Here is a 17456-nt window from a genome sequence, read left to right on the forward strand (position 1 = left end):
TCAACTGTGAGAGACGGAATCTAAAACAAAAAATCATACAAAAAAAATCATACAATTTTCATTTCATTGCATGACATAAGTATTTGATACATCAGAAAAGCATAACTTAATATTTGGTACAGAAACCTTTGTTTGCAATTACAGAGATCATACATTTCCTGTAGTTCTTGACAAGGTTTGCACACACTGCAGCCCACTCCTCCATACAGACCTTCTCCAGATCCTTCAGGTTTCGGGGCTGTCGCTGGGCAATATGCTGGGCAATACAGACTTTCAGCTCCCTCCAAAGATTTTCTATTGGGTTCAGGTTTGGAGACTGGCTAGGCCACTCCAGGACCTTGAGATTCCTATTACGGAGCCACTCCTTAGTTGCCCTGGCTGTGTGTTTTGGGTCGTTGTCATGCTGGAAGACCCAGCCACGACCCATATTCAATGCTCTTACTGAGGGAAGGAGGTTGTTGGCCAAGATCTTGCGATACATGGCCCCATCCATCCTACCCTCAATACGGTGCAGTCGTCCTGTCCCCTTTGCAGAAAAGCATCCCCAAAGAATGATGTTTCCACCTCCATGCTTCACGGTTGGGATGGTGTTCTTGGGGTTGTACTCATCCTTCTTCTTCCTCCAAACACGGCAAGTGGAGTTTAGTCTCATCAGACCACATGACCTTCTCCCATTCCTCCTCTGGATCATCCAGATGGTCATTGGCAAACTTCAGACGGGCCTGGACATGCGCTGGCTTGAGCAGGGGGACCCTGCGTCTGCTGCAGGATTTTAATCCATGACGGCGTAGTGTGTTACTAATGGTTTTCTTTGAGACTGTGGTCCCAGCTCTCTTCAGGTCATTGACCAGGTCCTGCCGTGTAGTTCTGGGCTGATCCCTCACCTCCCTCATGATCATTGATGCCCCACGAGGTGAGAGCTTGCATGGAGCCCCAGACCGAGGGTGATTGACCGTCATCTTGAACTTCTTCCATTTTCTAATAATTGCTCCAACAGTTGTTGCCTTCTCACCAAGCTGCTTGCCTATTGTCCTGTAGCCCATCCCAGCCTTGTGCAGGTCTACACTTTAACCCTGATGTCCTTACACAGCTCTCTGGTCTTGGACATTGTGGAGAGGTTGGATTCTGGTTGATTGAGTGTGTGGACAGGTGTCTTTTATACAGGTAACGAGTGGAGAACAGGAGGGCTTCTTAAAGAAAAACTAACAGGTCTGTGAGAGACAGAATTCTTACTGGTTGGTAGGTGATCAAATACTTATGTCATGCAATAAAATGCAAATGAATTACTTAGAAATCATACAATGTGATTTTCTGGATTTTTGTTTTATTACAGACCTCTACATGCTTTATAAGTAGAAAAACCTGCAAAATCGGCAGTGTATCAAATACTTGTTCTCCCCACTGTACATCAAAAAGCGTGAAGACCTCTGCCTGAATCCCAAACACACCACAGCGTACATGTTGGACCCCAAGTATGCTGGCAAGAGCATCCTGTCTGGTGCAGAGATCAACAAGGCCTATGGTGTCATCACTACCGTGTCTCGCCACCTTGGCATGGATGAGGGCAAGGTTCTACGCAGTCTGGCGAAGTAACCTTCCATGCAAGGGCTTAGTGATGGAGATGCAATATGGCAGTCGTGCCAACATATCTCATCAGCCACCTGGTGAAAGGCACTTTGTGGATCTTTCCCCTGTTGCCTCCATCATCCTCCAAATACCACCAACATCAGCCGCCTCAGAGCGCAACTGGTCCTTGTTTGGGAACACACACACCAAAGCACGCAACAGGCTGACCAATACAAGGGTTGAAAAATTGGTGGCCATCCGGGCAATTTTGAGGTTTTTTGAGCCTGACAACGAGCCATCTTCAACAAGGTTGGAAAGTGACAGTGAAGATGAGGCCTCAAGACTGATGTTCAAGAGGTGGACATTGAGGAGGTCCAGGGAGAAGACATGGAAGCCTGAGAGGAAGACGACCAAAGCTTTAGTTCCTAGACTATCATTTTACATTATGTTGAAAACGTGTTTGGGAGATGTGATGGATCATTGGGGATCATTCAATATTCCCTTTCTTTTGCTGTTCAGTGAAATCATCCCATGTGAAGAGTCAACTCATTTACTTAAAGTTCAATTCTTAACTAAATAGATTTTTTATTTCTATTGGAAGGATTTAATCATTTGAATTATGTCTACTTATGATAAGGTAAAAGGTTTATGTGTCTGTCTCCAAATGATATGGTAAATATATCCAATGCATAAAACATCTACATTTATATGGTAATAATATTAATTTGCATATATTCCTGTTAATTCCCACAGAAAGTTTCCACCTCTGAATGTTCCCCAAAATGTGCAACCCTAAGTGGGCCAATCATTTGTTTTTTTACAGGACAATGACCCTAAACACACCTCCAGGCTGTGTAAGGGCTATTTGACCAAGAAGAAGAGTGATGCATCAGATGACCTGGCCTCCACAATCATCTGACCTCAACCCAATTAGGATGGTTTGGGATGAGTTGGACCGCAAAGTGAAGGAAAAGCAGCCAACAAGTGCTCAGCATGTGTGGGAACTTCTTCAAGACTGTTGGAAAGCATTCCAGGTGACTACCTCATGAAGCTGGTTGAGAGAATGCCAAGAGTGTGCAAACCTGTCATCAAGGCAAAGAGGGTCTACTTTGAAGAATCTCAAATATATTTTGATTTGTTTAACACTTTTTTTGGTTACTACATGATTCCATATGTGTTGTTTCATAGTTTTGATGTCTTCACTATTATTCTACAATGTAGAAAATAGTCAGAATTAAGGAAAACCCTTGAATGACTAGGCGTGTCCAAACTTTTGACAGGTACTGTATATTTTGCTGCATATCTTGTTACGTTACAGCCTTATTTTAAAATGGATTACATTCTCATCAATCTACACATAATACCCCATAATGACAAAGCAAAAACAGGTTTGTAGAAATGTTTGAAAATGTATAAAAAAACTAAAAACATAAATACCTTATTTATATACTGTAAGTATTCAGACCCTTTACTCAGTACTTTGCTGAAGCACCTTTGGAAGCGATTACAGCCTCGATTCTTCTTGGGTATGACGCTACAAACTTGGCACACCTGCATTTGGGGAGTTTCTCCCATTCTTCTCTGCAGATCGTCTCAAGCTCTGTCAGGTTGGATGGGGAGCGTCGCTGCACAGCTATTTTCAGTATCTCGGACCTGCCTGGTGTGTTCCTTGTTCTTCATGATGCTCTCTGCGCTTTTAACGGACCTCTGAGACTATCACAGTGCAGGTGCATTTATACGGAGACTTGATTACACACAGGTGGATTGTATTTATCATCATTAGTCATTTAGGTCAACATTGGATCATTCAGAGATCCTCACTGAACTTCTGGAGAGAGTTTGCTGCACTGAAAGTAAAGGGGCTGAATAATTTTGCACGCCCAATTTTTCAGTTTTTGATTTGTTAAAAAAGTTTGAAATATCCAATAAATGTTGTTCCACTTCATGATTGTGTCCCACTTGTTGTTGATTCTTCACAAAAAAATACAGTTTTATATCTTTATGTTTGAAGCCTGAAATGTGGCAAAAGGTCGCAAAGTTCAAGGGGGCCGAATACTTTCGCAAGGCACTGTATGTGTCGAATTGCTACGCTTTATCTTGGCCAGGTCACAGTTGCAAATGAGAACTTGTTCTCAACTAGCTTACCTGGCTAAATAAAGGTGAAATAAATAAAAATCAAGCTTATGACTGTACACATTTGCTGTTTGTTTTGCTTGCGTTTCAGGTTATTAATGGTAGATAATGTACTGTGTCATTTTGGAGTCACTTTTATTGTAAATAAGAATAGAATGTTTATAAACCATTCTACATTAATGTGGACTCACAAATATCATACCCCCATATCATTATAATGGTGAAAGGTCAGCATATCTTGGGGGTATGATATTTGGCATCCTGTAAAGCATTCTCAATCACCATTATTCTAGAAATTGGAACTTTCCCCAAATATATTATATTCTAGAATGGTTGCTACTGTATGATGTACTCAAGGACGATTCAAGGACGATTTATGTACTCGAATTCAAGGACGATTTATCAACACATGAAAAGCTGGCACAGGCAAACACATTGAATTACACTAATCCCTATTGTGTCCCTGTTTTGCAGTCAGATGTCCTTGTCTAGTAGACCAACATGCCTGTACAGTATTGGAGGGCCAGTAGGGGGCACTCTTTCCTCTGGTCTAAAAAATATCCCATTGGCCCAGGGCAGTGATTGGGGACACTGCCCTGTGTAGGGTGCCGTCTTTCGGATGGGACGTTAAACAGGTGTCCTGACTCTCTGAGGTCATTAAAGATCCCATGGCACTTATCATAAGAGTTAACCCCGGTGTCCTGGCTAAATTCCCAATCTGGCCCTCAAACCATCACGGTCACCTAATAATCCCCAGTTTACAATTGGCTCATTCATCCCCCTCCTCTCCCCTGTAACTATTCCCCAGGTTGTTGCTGCAAATGAGAACGTGTTCTCAGTCAACTTACCTGGTAAAATAACGGATAAACAAAAATAGGGACTAGTTACTAGTTAAAGTCTCCTTTTCCCAATCAATGCGTAGAGGTGAGAGACCAGGGATGCCCGGCTATAGATGCACCCTTAATCCAACCAATGACTTTCTCTAATACTGCCTTCCTCTGCAGTGGGTGATGTGTGGATGCCTCCCAGGTGGCACCCTATTTAATATATTGTCAAAAGTAGTGCACTACAAATGGAATAGGGTGGCATTTGGGACACCGTCTGGAATTTCTCTGCGATGGGAGGTGGAGTTCAATGAGCAGTCACTAACCAAGTTCCCATCCATAGTTTTTATGTAAAGTCATACCTTTATAACAAATAAATCACGGCAGCTGTGATGGAAACAGGAAGTTTTATTATAAATGTATATACATTTATAAATGGCGACAGATCATTAGTTTTTTTTGTTTGACACGGTGGGATCTTTTTGTATCTGTGAAATGAATTATGCGAGAAAGGGCAGTGGAAACGTCTTTATGCGGAAATAGTGATATAATAACCATCATATCGAAGTCAACTTAGTCTTGTGTGATGACATGGTGTGTGGTCCTCCCACTACGACTCGAGAAAGCATGCAGTTTATTAGGCTACAGGTTAAATAAATGATGATGAGCTTCACAGGGTGGTGAGCTTCACAGGGTGGTGAGCTTCACAGGGTGGTGAAAGTGCACGGTGATGAGCTTCCCAGGGTGGTGAGCTTCACAGGGTGATGAGCTTCACAGGGTGGTGAAAGTGCACGGTGATGAGCTTCCCAGGGTGGTGAAAGTGCACGGTGATGAGCTTGATGCTCCTTTCCAATAAATATTGAGGGTCTTATTCTGGTGACATGATGATCGATGCTTGAGATTGGTAAAGGGGGAAAAAGGCTGTCCTGAGAGAGAGATTGGTAAAGGGGGGGAAGAAGGCTGCCCTGAGAGAGAGATTGGTAAAGGGGGGGAAGAAGGCTGTCCTGAGAGAGAGATTGGTAAAGGGGGGGAAGAAGGCTGTCCTGAGAGAGAGATTGGTAAAGGGGGGGGAAGAAGGCTGTCCTGAGAGAGAGATTGGTAAAGGGGAAGAAGGCTGTTCTGAGAGAGAGATTGGTAAAGGGGGGGAAGAAGGCTGCCCTGAGAGAGCGATTGGAAAAAGGGGAAGAAGGCTGCCCTGAGAGAGAGATTGGTAAAGGGGGGAAGAAGGCTGCCCTGAGAGAGAGATTGGTAAAGGGGGGAAGAAGGCTGCCCTGAGAGAGAGATTGGTAAAGGGGGGGGAAGAAGGCTGCCCTGAGAGAGAGATTGGAAAAAGGGGAAGAAGGCTGTCCTGAGAGAGAGATTGGTAAAGGGGAAGAAGGCTGCCCTGAGAGAGAGATTGGTAAAGGGGGGAAGAAGGCTGCCCTGAGAGAGAGATTGGTAAAATGGGGGGAAGAAGGCTGCCCTGAGAGAGAGATTGGAAAAAGGGGAAGAAGGCTGTCCTGAGAGAGAGATTGGTAAAGGGGAAGAAGGCTGCCCTGAGAGAGAGATTGGTAAAGGGGGGAAGAAGGCTGCCCTGAGAGAGAGATTGGAAAAAGGGGAAGAAGGCTGCCCTGAGAGAGAGATTGGTAAAGGGGGGGAAGAAGGCTGCCCTGAGAGAGAGATTGGTAAAGGGGGGAAGAAGGCTGCCCTGAGAGAGAGATTGGAAAAAGGGGAAGAAGGCTGTCCTGACAGAGAGATTGGTAAAGGGGGGAAGAAGGCTGTCCTGAGAGAGAGAGAGATTGGTAAAGGGGGAAGAAGGCTGTCCTGACAGAGAGATTGGTAAAGGGGGGAAGAAGGCTGTTCTGAGAGAGAGATTGGTAAAGGGGGGAAGAAGGCTGTCCTGACAGAGAGATTGGTAAAGGGGGGAAGAAGGCTGCCCTGAGAGAGAGATTGGTAAAGGGGGGAAGAAGGCTGTTCTGAGAGAGAGATTGGTAAAGGGGGGAAGAAGGCTGTCCTGACAGAGAGATTGGTAAAGGGGAAGAAGGCTGTCCTGACAGAGAGATTGGTAAAGGGGGGAAGAAGGCTGTCCTGAGAGAGAGATTGGTAAAGGGGGGAAGAAGGCTGTCCTGAGAGAGAGATTGGTAAAGGGGGGAAGAAGGCTGTCCTGAGAGAGAGATTGGTAAAGGGGGGAAGAAGGCTGTCCTGACAGAGAGATTGGTAAAGGGGAAGAAGGCTGTCCTGACAGAGAGATTGGTAAAGGGGGGAAGAAGGCTGTCCTGACAGAGAGATTGGTAAAGGGGGGAAGAAGGCTGTCCTGAGAGAGAGATTGGTAAAGGGGGGAAGAAGGCTGTCCTGAGAGAGAGATTGGTAAAGGGGAAGAAGGCTGCCCTGAGAGAGAGATTGGTAAAGGGGAAGAAGGCTGTCCTGAGAGAGAGATTGGTAAAGGGGAAGAAGGCTGTTCTGAGAGAGAGATTGGTAAAGGGGGGGAAGAAGGCTGTTCTGAGAGAGAGATTGGTAAAGGGGGGGAAGAAGGCTGTCCTGAGAGAGAGATTGGTAAAGGGGGAAGAAGGCTGCCCTGAGAGAGAGATTGGTAAAGGGGAAGAAGGCTGTCCTGAGAGAGAGATTGGTAAAGGGGAAGAAGGCTGTTCTGAGAGAGAGATTGGTAAAGGGGAAGAAGGCTGTCCTGAGAGAGAGATTGGTAAAGGGGAAGAAGGCTGTTCTGAGAGAGAGATTGGTAAAGGGGGGAAGAAGGCTGCCCTGAGAGAGAGATTGGTAAAGGGGGGAAGAAGGCTGCCCTGAGAGAGAGATTGGTAAAGGGGGGAAGAAGGCTGTCCTGAGAGAGAGATTGGTAAAGGGGGGAAGAAGGCTGCCCTGAGAGAGAGATTGGTAAAGGGGAAGAAGGCTGCCCTGAGAGAGAGATTGGTAAAGGGGGGAAGAAGGCTGTCCTGAGAGAGAGATTGGTAAAGGGGGGAAGAAGGCTGTCCTGAGAGAGAGATTGGTTTCAAGCTCCAGAGTGGTGCAGTGATATAAGACACTGCATCTCAATGCAAGAGGCATCACTGCAGTACCTGGTTCAAATCCAGGCTGCATCACATCTGGCTGTGATTGGGAGTCCCGTAGAGCAGCGCACAATTGGCCCAGTGCCGTAAGGGGTAGGCTGTCATTGTAAATAAGAATTTGTTCTTAACTAACTTGACTAATTCAATAAAAATAAAGGGGGGGAAGAAAGCTGTCCTGATAGCTAAATTTGCTGGCCTCAATAAGAAAGCTGTAGATGTACTGAATTCTAACTAGTGAAAATCATTATGACTGTCCGGATTAACTCTAGGGGCCGAGCCTGGCTGGTTGGGTCCATAGGCTACTGCTTTAATGTTTTCTCTATACAAGGTGGAAGAAGGGAAATTAGACGATTTTCTGCTGTAAAGACTTGTATGTGTTGTTATATTAAGTCGAGCTACTGTTATATAAATGCTATGGCAGCACAGTAAAAGGGTATATACAGGATGTATAACCCACATAAAAAGTTTAATTCCACTTTAGTTTCATTTTGCACATTTTTCCAGTAGAGGAAGCACTATGACTGTGACACATGTGCCCCAAATCTTTCTGACAGTTGCTAACATTTTGACGTTAACATGTATTGTGTTGCATTTTGTTATTTTCAAAATGTAATATTGTGTTTATAGTTTGCATATAGCAACTATAGTAGCATTCCATTTATCACAGGATCCAGGTAGCAACTGTGGCTCTTTTAATTACGCTACTGGACATCGTATGAACAGTTGTATCTTTTGCCAAGTGGATGCCCTCACAAGTGGTTATTTTAATTTGTCCTGCACCTGTCCTTTTGTTTTCGATTAAATAAACTATTTATTATTTTAATCCGAGTTTAGAGCTGAATAACAATGCAAATATATAGTGCCTTGAAATAGAGAGCACCAAATAATTTTAATATAATAGGCTATTTGTAAATGTATAATATCAAATTGCGAACAACATTCTGCACAAAGGAAGTGTAGGCCGTACATAATAATATAATTTCAATACGCTAATGATATAGCACCAGTAGCATATTCCATAAGACTATTTAGCCTAGAGATAATCAGATCGTATTAGGTGTATTCTGATTTCCTCAAATAATGCATGCATCAAAGAAGCGGTCTTACCGATTGTGGAGATGTGAGACGGGTGAAATTCGTTGTCCGTGAATCTGCATAATAAACACGTTTTCCCAACCCCCGAATCACCGAGAAGCAGGAGTCGGAAGAGCACATCATACTGCTTAGCCATAGCGTCTTAGAAATAAGAACAGCAAGCCAGCTAACTCAGCAACGAATTACCAAACCCAACACACCTACAACCCAGCCCATATCTACCCTAAACCCAACCCACCTACAACCCAGCCCATGTCTGCCCAAAATATAAAGTAGTATTTTAATTTTCTTTCGAAAAACGGGAGAGAAAGCTCGAACCTCTCTTTTCTTCTATCAAACCAGGAGCGGTCTCCTTTGGTAACAAAGAGTAGTTATATGAGAAGGGACCAGATTCCCTCCATCCACAGCCCTCTCCTCTTTTCTGATGGGCGCGGTGACGGGGGATGCGCGCTCCGCAGCATCCTATTTCCTCTCTCGATATTACCGTCAACGCACGAGGATGGGGTCAAATCCGGTTTCAAAAGTCTAACGGGCATTAGATAGAGCGCGCGAGCAATATGAAACATTGCGTGAGTAAACATTGAAGCTGTGTTCGACTACCCATACTAACATACTGTATACTACATACTTAATGAGTATATACACTACATAGTGTAACGACCCTGCCGCACGAGCATGCTTTTGCGGCACAGTAGATAGCGCGCCGGGCCTCGGGCTCAAAGGTCGAGGGTTCGAGACCTGCCACCTGCCTGTTTCATTACAATATTTATTAGTTTATTTTAGTATACTGTCAACGAACAGTATCCTTTCAGTTGAGCGTACTAGCTCTTCGCCTGTCTACCGGAAGTTGATGCTGTTGCTACGCAACCTCTTGCTAGCTAGTTAGCATAACAAATGACTAGTTAGACATTTTACGACTTTGGGTGTGGAGTGCCAGAGTGCACTTGTAAACTCAGAGCGTTGTCAGATTTTCCTTTTCCCCATTTTCTTAAAATCTGAAAACGATTTGAAGCAACCCCCATTTCCTGAAGAACTGCATTATGGGCCCTAAAGTACGGAAATAGTGTCCTCTGTGTGTATACTTCATATTTTGCCGATGTACAACATCCGGGAACTTTTGGCATACTAACTACATAATCAGTCCCTAATAATAGAATGTAAACTGATATGATAAACCAACTCAGCAGGCTAACTAACATGTTAGAATCAGCTTTATTCAACAAATACATTTGCACATGTACAGGAATTTGACTCTGTGAAATGGTGCTGCCACAATAAACAGAATATAGAGATGATAGACAGAATATACAGACAAACAATTATATTGTATTTACCAGTCAAAAGTCTGGTCTGCTGATGCAGCACTCCGTCACTCTCAAATAGCCCTTACTAAACTCGGAGGTGTGTTGGGTCATTGTACTGTTGAAAAGGCCAGCATCCCGGAGTCGCCTCTTCACTGTTGACGTTGAGACTGGTGTTTTGCGGGTACTATTTAATGAAGCTGCCAGTTGAGGACTTGTGAGGCGTCTGTTTCTCAAACTAGACACACTAATGTACTTGTCCTCTGGCTCAGTTGTGCACCAGGGCCTCCCACTCCTCTTTCTGTTCTGGTTAGAGACAGTTTGCGATGTTCTCTGAAGGGAGTAGTACATAGTGTTGTACGAGATCTTCCGTTTATTGGACATTTCTAGCATGGAATAGTCTTAATTTCTCAGAACAAGAATAGACTGATGAGTCTATTTCGAGCCTGTAATTGAACCCACAAATGCTGATGCTCCAGACACTAATCTAAAGAAGGCCAGTTTTATTGCTTCTTTTAAGCAGAACAACAGTTTTCAGCTCTGCTAACAAAATTACAAAAGGGTTTTCTAATGATCAATTAACCTTTTAAAATTATTAACTTGGATCAGCTAACACAATGTGCCATTGGAACACAGGAGTGATGGTTGCTGATAATGGGCCTCTGTGCGCCTATGTAGATATTCCATATATACCTCTCAAATCACTTTATGATGACAGAAGTGAGTGCTATGGGGCGATAGTCATTTAGTTAAGTTACCTTTGCTTTCTTGGGTATAGGAACAATGATGGACATATTGAAGCAAGTGGGGGCAGCAGACTGGGATAGGGAAAGATTGAATACGTCCGTAAACACTCCAGCCAGCTGGTCTGCATGCTCTGAGGACATGGCTAGGGATGCCGTCTGGGCCGGCAGCCTTGCGAGGATTAACACGTTTAAATGTCTTACTCACGTCAGCCACGGATAAGGAGAGCCCACAGTCCTTGGGAGCGGGCCTTGTCGGTGGCACTGTGTTATCCTCAAAGCGGGCGAAGAAGGTGTTTAGCTTGTCCGGGAGCAAGACGTCAGTATCCGCGACGTGGCTGGTTTTCCCTTTGTAAACCTTGATTGTCTGTAGACCCTGACACATACTGAGCCGTTAAATTGCGAATCCACTTTGTCTCTGTACTGACGTTTTGCCTGTTTGATTGCCTTACGGAGGGAATAACTACATTGTTTGTATTCTGCCATATTCCCAGTCACCTTGCCATAGTTAAATGTGGTGGTTCGCACTTTCAGTTTTGTGAGAATGCTGCCATCTATCCACGGTTTCTGGTTAGGGTAGGTTTTAATAGTCACAGTGGGAGCAACATCTGGTATACACTTCCTGATGAACTCAGTCACAGTGTCAGTGTATACATCAATGTTATTCTCAGAGACCAGCTGAAACATATCCCAGTGATCAGTGAAACATATCCGCGTGATCAAAACAATCTTGAAGCATGGATTCCGATTGGTCAAACCAGCATTGAATAGACCTTAGCACGGGTATTTCCTGTTTGAGTTTCTGCCTATAGGAAAGGATGAGCAAAATGGAGTTTTGCCAAAGGGAGGGCGTCGGAGGGCCTCCTAGGCATCCCGGAAGTTGGAGTAGCAGTGGTCGAGTGTTTTAGCAGCTCGAGTCCTACAGTAAATGTGTTGATAGAACTCCGGTAGCGTTTTCCTCAAATTTGCTATATAAAATTATAGTATCAATTATTATTGATTTTGGAGAGCAAACTGGAAAACTGGTGTGAGAGGGAGAAAAGACATCCGTGTGGGGATGCAGTGTAGTAATTTCTGAGTCTTGACATGTAGTAAGTATTGTATTTCTTCAGGCGAACAACAAAATCTCTGCTCTCAAATTAATTTACTGCATGCGGAAATTCGAGCATCGCAAGCTCTCAAGTTAATTTTGGTTCACCACGCTGGCCTGCGCTGGTGGCACCTGTCCTCTGCTCGCTCAACCACAGTTCCTCTCTTGACTCAAGTGTTTGTGCAATGATGTTTCATCTTGCTCGCGCGTGCCATCTCGCGCCCGTTCGACTTTTGAATCGGAATTGATGCCATACACGAGATGGGTGGGGATAAAGCAAACCAAGACAGTACCCAGTATAAGAAACTCATTAGGCCTATATTTTCTTGCCAGTAAACCACATCATGTAGGGTAATTGTGCAAAGTAGCCTACATAAAGTGAGCTAAATAAAATATAGGCTATAGCCAGTTCTCCCTATCCCTTTTGTTCCTATTCAAATCAAATCAAATTGTATTAGTCACATGGGCTGAATACAACCTTACAGTAAAATGCTTACTGTTGAGCCCCAAAACAACAATGCAGTTAATAAAATAAAAAATAAAATAAAAATAAAAAAGTATATATATGTGTGTATAAATTATGAACAATAAGAATAAATAAAAGTAACAAGTAATTAAAGAGCAGCAGTAAAATAACAATAGCGAGACTATATACAGGGGGGTACCGGTAAAGTCAATGTGTGGTGGCACCGGTTAGTGGAGGTAATTGAGGTAATATGTACATGTAGGTAGAGTTATTAAAGTGACTATGCATAGATGATACCAAAGGAAAGTAGCATCGGTGTAAAAGGGGCAATGTAAATAGTCTGGCTAGCCATTTGATTAGATGTTCAGGAGTCTTATGGCTTGGGGGGGGTAGAAGCTGTTTAGAAGCCTCTTGGACCTAGACTTGGCGCTCCGGTACCGCTTGCCATGCGGTGGCAGAGAGAACAGTATGACTAGGGTGGCTGGAGTCTTTGACAATATTCAGGGCCTTCCTCTGACACCGCCTGGTATAGAGGCCCTGGATGGCAGGAAGCTTTGCCCCAGTGATGTACTGGGTTGTACGCACTACCCTCTGTAGTGCCTTGTGATTGGAGGTCGAGCAGTTGCCGTACCAGGCAGTGATGGAAACAGTCAGGATGCTCTCGATGGTGCAGCTGTAGAACCTTTTGATGATCTGAGGACCAATGCCAAATCTTTTCAGTTTTCTGACGGGGAATAGGTTTTGTCATGCCATCTTCACAACTGTCTTGGTGTGCTTGGACCATGTTAGTTTGTTGGTGATGTAGACACCAAGGAACTTAAAGCTCTCAACCTGCTCCACTACAGCCCCGTCGATGAGAATGGGAGCGTGCTCGGTCCTCTTTTTCCTGTAGTCCACAATCATCTCCTTTATCTTGATCACGTTGAGGGCGAGGTTGTTGTCCTGGCACCACATGGCTAGGTCTCTGACCTCCTCCCTATAGGCTGTCTCGTCGTTGTCGGTGATCAAGCCTACCACTGTTGTGTCATCGGCTAACTTAATAATGGTGTTGGAGTCGTGCCTGGCTGTGCAGTCATGAGTGAACAGGGAGCACAGGAGGGGACTGAGCATGCACCCTTTGAGGGGCCCCTGTGTTGAGGATCAGCGTGGCAGATGTGTTGTTACCTACCCTTACCCCCTATTGGTGGCCCGTCAGGAAGTCCAGGATCCAGTTGCAGAGGGAGGTGTTTAGTCACAAGGTCCTTAGCATATTGATGAGCTTTGAGGGCACTATGGTGTTGAACGCTGAGCTGTAGTCAATGAATAGCATTCTCACATAGGTGTTCCTTTTGTCCGGGTGGGAAAAGGCAGTGTGGAGTGCAATAGAGATTGCATCATCTGTGGATCTGTTTGGGCAGTATGCAAATTGGAGTGGGTCTAGGGTTTCTGGGATAATGGTGTTGATGTGAGCCATGGCAAGCCTTTCAAATAATTTCATGGCTACAGACATGAGTGCACAGGTCGGTAGTCATTTAGGCAGGTTACCTTAGTGTTTTTGGGAACGGTGACTGTGGTGGTCTGCTTAAAACATGTTGGTATTACAGACTTGGTCAGGGGGAGGTTGAAAATGTCAGTGAATAATCTTGCCACTTGGTCAGCTCATGCTCGCAGTACACGTCCTGGTAGTCCGTCTGGCCCTGCAGCCTTGTTGACCTGTTTAAAGGTCTTACTCACATCGACTGAGTAGAGCGTGATCACGCAGCCTTCCGGAACAACTGGTGTTCTCATACATGTTTCAGTGTTATTTGCCTCGAAGCGAGCATAGAAGTAGTTCAGCTCGTCTGGCAGGCTCATGTCACTGGGCAGCTCTTGGCTGTGCTAACCTTTGTCGTCTGTAACGGTTTGCAAGCCCTGCCACATCCGACGAGCGTAAGAGCCGGTGTAGTACGATTCGATCTTAGTCCTGTATTGATGCTTTGCCTGTTTGATGGTTCATCGGAGGGCATAGCGGGATTTCTTATAAGCTTCCGGGTTAGAGTCCCGCTCCTTGAAAGCGGCCGCTCTAGCCTTTAGCTCAGTATGGATGTTGCCTGTAATCCATGGCTTCTGGTCCGGGTATGTACGTATGATCACTGTGGGGACAACGTCATCGATGCAATTATTGATTGACTGATGTGGTGTACTCCTCAATGCCATCAGAGGGATCCCGGAACATATTCCAGTCCATACTAGCAAAATAGACCTGTAGCTTAGCATCTTCTGCTTCATCTGACCACTTTTTTATTGATCCAGTCACTGGTGCTTCCTGCTTTAATTTTTTACTTGTAAGCAGGAATCGGGAGAATAGAATTATGGTCAGGTTTGCCAAATGGAGAGCTTTGTCTGCGTCTCTGTGTGTGGAGGGAGAGTTTTTTTCCCTCTGGTTGCACATTTGACATGCTCATCGAAATTTGGTAAAAACGATTTAAGTAGTCCCTGCATTAAAGTCCCCGGCCACTAGGAGCGCCGCCTCTGGGTGAGCGGTTTCCTGTTTGCAGTTCATTGAGAACAGCTCATTGAGTGCGGTCTTAGTGCCAGCCTATAATTGTGGATAATACATGTTTTATGATGTGTCAACTAGTAATCAAGTGACAGTTTTATTACATTTCTAATTAAGTCAGGGTTGGATTGAGTTAAAAAATATATATATATATATGCATGCATTTTAGGATTCACTACAATGCACTATTATGACAGCAAACGAGGATTTCAATTGTTCTATCCGACTTGCTGTATGCCTTAGGAAACCCCGCCTATTTTCCCGGAAGTAACTGTCAAACTGACCGTGTATCACTGATTGTACTACATCTGTTGATAAGCAGAGAAAAGTAGCTAGATAGGGGGAAATAACGGTACACTTTTAAACAAACTCACATAAAACAATAATGGAAAGTGTATCCTCGCCGTTACGGTGCTTCGGCGAATGTCACACCGCGGAGAAATACACGGATGACGGAGTGGAGACGGTGACTTCGGTAGAACAGGTAAATTAAGCCAGTTGACGGCCGGATTAGCCCCGTTAGCTGCCATGGCTAACAAACATTGTTGTCAAGCTACACTGGAGGCAAGAAGTGATGATTTGCGTAATCATAAACAAGTGTTGTTGTTTTTACGTGCTTTTAAAATCACTTGCATTTTGTTGAGACATGCCAAGCTAAAATGTTTGTATTCTACTGCCATTTGACTTTATGTTCGTATTGTTCGTTTTTTACTATTTCCTATTGTTGGATTGTCGAGAATGAACATGCAAGTAACCATTTCGTTGTACACCATGAGTATCTAGTTAGCATTAGCCGGAGCTGTAATGTAATTAGCTCCATGGCTGGCTAGCTAGCTGTCTAAGATTTTTAATAGAACACGATTAGTCGATACAAGGGTGTGGATTGGCAATGCAGACATCTTCTTAAATGCTATGAATACTTTTTTCATTATGTCAAAATATACATTCGTATCAATTCTAAGGAGTGTTTATCAAAATATGCACATTTTTTTTGTTCTAGTCCAGCACTGACACGTGGGATTCAACTAATCAAGGGCTTGATGATGAGTTAAAACTGTAAACGTTTGTACAAAACAGTAACAGAGCGCCTTGCCACCCCCGGTTCGGTCAGTCACAAATGTATACACAGAACTATGGATGGAAGGATTGACCATCCATGATATCAAAATAAATGTTAGTTTTAACTATTTTTTGAGACTATAGTGTTTATTTTCTTTGTTTTAACAACATTAGAGTTAAACAAGCTTATATTGTGGGTTCTGATGGTGTATCACAGTTGAACTCACTCACTCATGAGGCATTTAGAAGTTATATTCTTCAAGAATCAATGGGTACATATCATTCATTTATAAGTCAAAAAATGAATGTTGCAAAGACTGATAGCCCCTTTTAAGTCCGGTTCTGTCAGTGCTTGCTTAGAACAAAACTGTGCACTCTCAGGGGGAAGTGAGAGAAACTGCTCCAATGTTGTCATTCTGGATAAAGACAATGTTTTGTATGATCAAGAAAGGACAGCCAATTATAGTGTTTTGCTGCCGTCCATAATGTTTAAAAAATAACAATAACAATTAGCAGGTGTGCATGCAGTCAGTTTCATTCTCATGCCTGGTTAAAGTTCTCATTTTCAGTTTTGATTTGTGTCTCACTCAAACATCTTATTTTTATTCAGAGAAAAGTCGAATGCAGTATTCAAGATGTAGTCAGTGTTTACAAGCAGATACACAGCTTACCGCAGTAAGTAAATGTTTGACTTTATTCTCTGCTTTTCAGCATGATCACAGTCTTTGTTTTGTATGTGAGAATCTGTCATTGCTTTGAATCCTACTTGGCTATGTCCTTTACCTGAAATGTGACCACATATTACAAGACCCGAGTTGTAGTCCTTTTTATTTGTGTGAACATTTTGAGAATACAACAAAATACTGGGAGTAAGACGAATTCATACAAGTCAAAGTTATCTACAGGGTTGTTAACATTTCACTCTTCTGAACAAGTTATCTACAGGGTTCTTAAAGTTTCACCCTTCTGAAGAAACTCTAGCCAGTAGATCCGACCTGCTTGCTTACAGCTGAACTAGGGTCGGACAGACTTCCTGTGTAGATTAAGACACAGCGGAGATGGCGTGAGATATGGCTCGGAAAACATATCCCAACTGTTACACCAAGAAGATTGAACGACTGCTAAAAAGACTAAAAACACTATCACATTCTTCTCGGTGTTAACAGTTGGGATAATGGGACAATTCAGAGTACAAAGCATTTCTCATTCCTGGATTGACGTACGTTTTCTGAGCCATATCTCACGCCGTCTACGCTGTGTCTTAATCTACACAGGAAGTCTGATCTGCAAAACAAACCCAAGCTCTGGAGCAGGGCGTGGTTCGGTCTGGAGCGGGGCGTGGTTCGGTCTGGAGCGGGGCGTGGTTCGGTCTGGAGCGGGGCGTGGTTCGGTCTGGAGCGGGGCGTGGTTCGGTCTGGAGCGGGGCGTGGTTCGGTCTGGAGCGGGGCGTGGTTCGGTCTGGAGCGGGGCGTGGTTCGGCTGCGCTTTGACTGACTGACTTACCAACCAACCGACGTGTCTGAATGACGCCCTAGATCGCGACCGACGTGTCTGAATGACGCCCTAGATCGCGACCGACGTGTCTGAATGACGCCCTAGATCGCGACCGACGTGTCTGAATGA

General features: G+C 44.1%; 2 protein-coding genes across 2 annotated transcripts in view; one reads left to right on the plus strand and one right to left on the minus strand.

Moving 5' to 3' along the window:
* LOC139415494 (ras-related protein Rab-15-like) overlaps positions 1–9094 on the minus strand; it is a 29954-nt gene extending 20860 nt beyond the window's left edge. Inside the window, exon 1 of the mRNA XM_071163597.1 lies at positions 8669–9094. Within this exon, the coding sequence (XP_071019698.1) occupies positions 8669–8792 (124 nt within the window). The 5' untranslated portion in view covers positions 8793–9094. The remainder of the gene's footprint in view (positions 1–8668) is intronic.
* A 5921-nt stretch (positions 9095–15015) lies between these two features.
* Positions 15016–17456, plus strand: part of LOC139414903 (farnesyltransferase, CAAX box, subunit beta) — a 38212-nt gene continuing 35771 nt past the window's right edge. The window contains exons 1-2 of the mRNA XM_071162511.1: positions 15016–15258; positions 16444–16508. Of these exons, the coding sequence (XP_071018612.1) occupies positions 15160–15258; positions 16444–16508 (164 nt within the window). The 5' untranslated portion in view covers positions 15016–15159. The remainder of the gene's footprint in view (positions 15259–16443; positions 16509–17456) is intronic.

This window comes from Oncorhynchus clarkii, chromosome 8, assembly GCF_045791955.1.
Source record: "Oncorhynchus clarkii lewisi isolate Uvic-CL-2024 chromosome 8, UVic_Ocla_1.0, whole genome shotgun sequence".
NCBI lineage: Eukaryota > Metazoa > Chordata > Actinopteri > Salmoniformes > Salmonidae > Oncorhynchus > Oncorhynchus clarkii.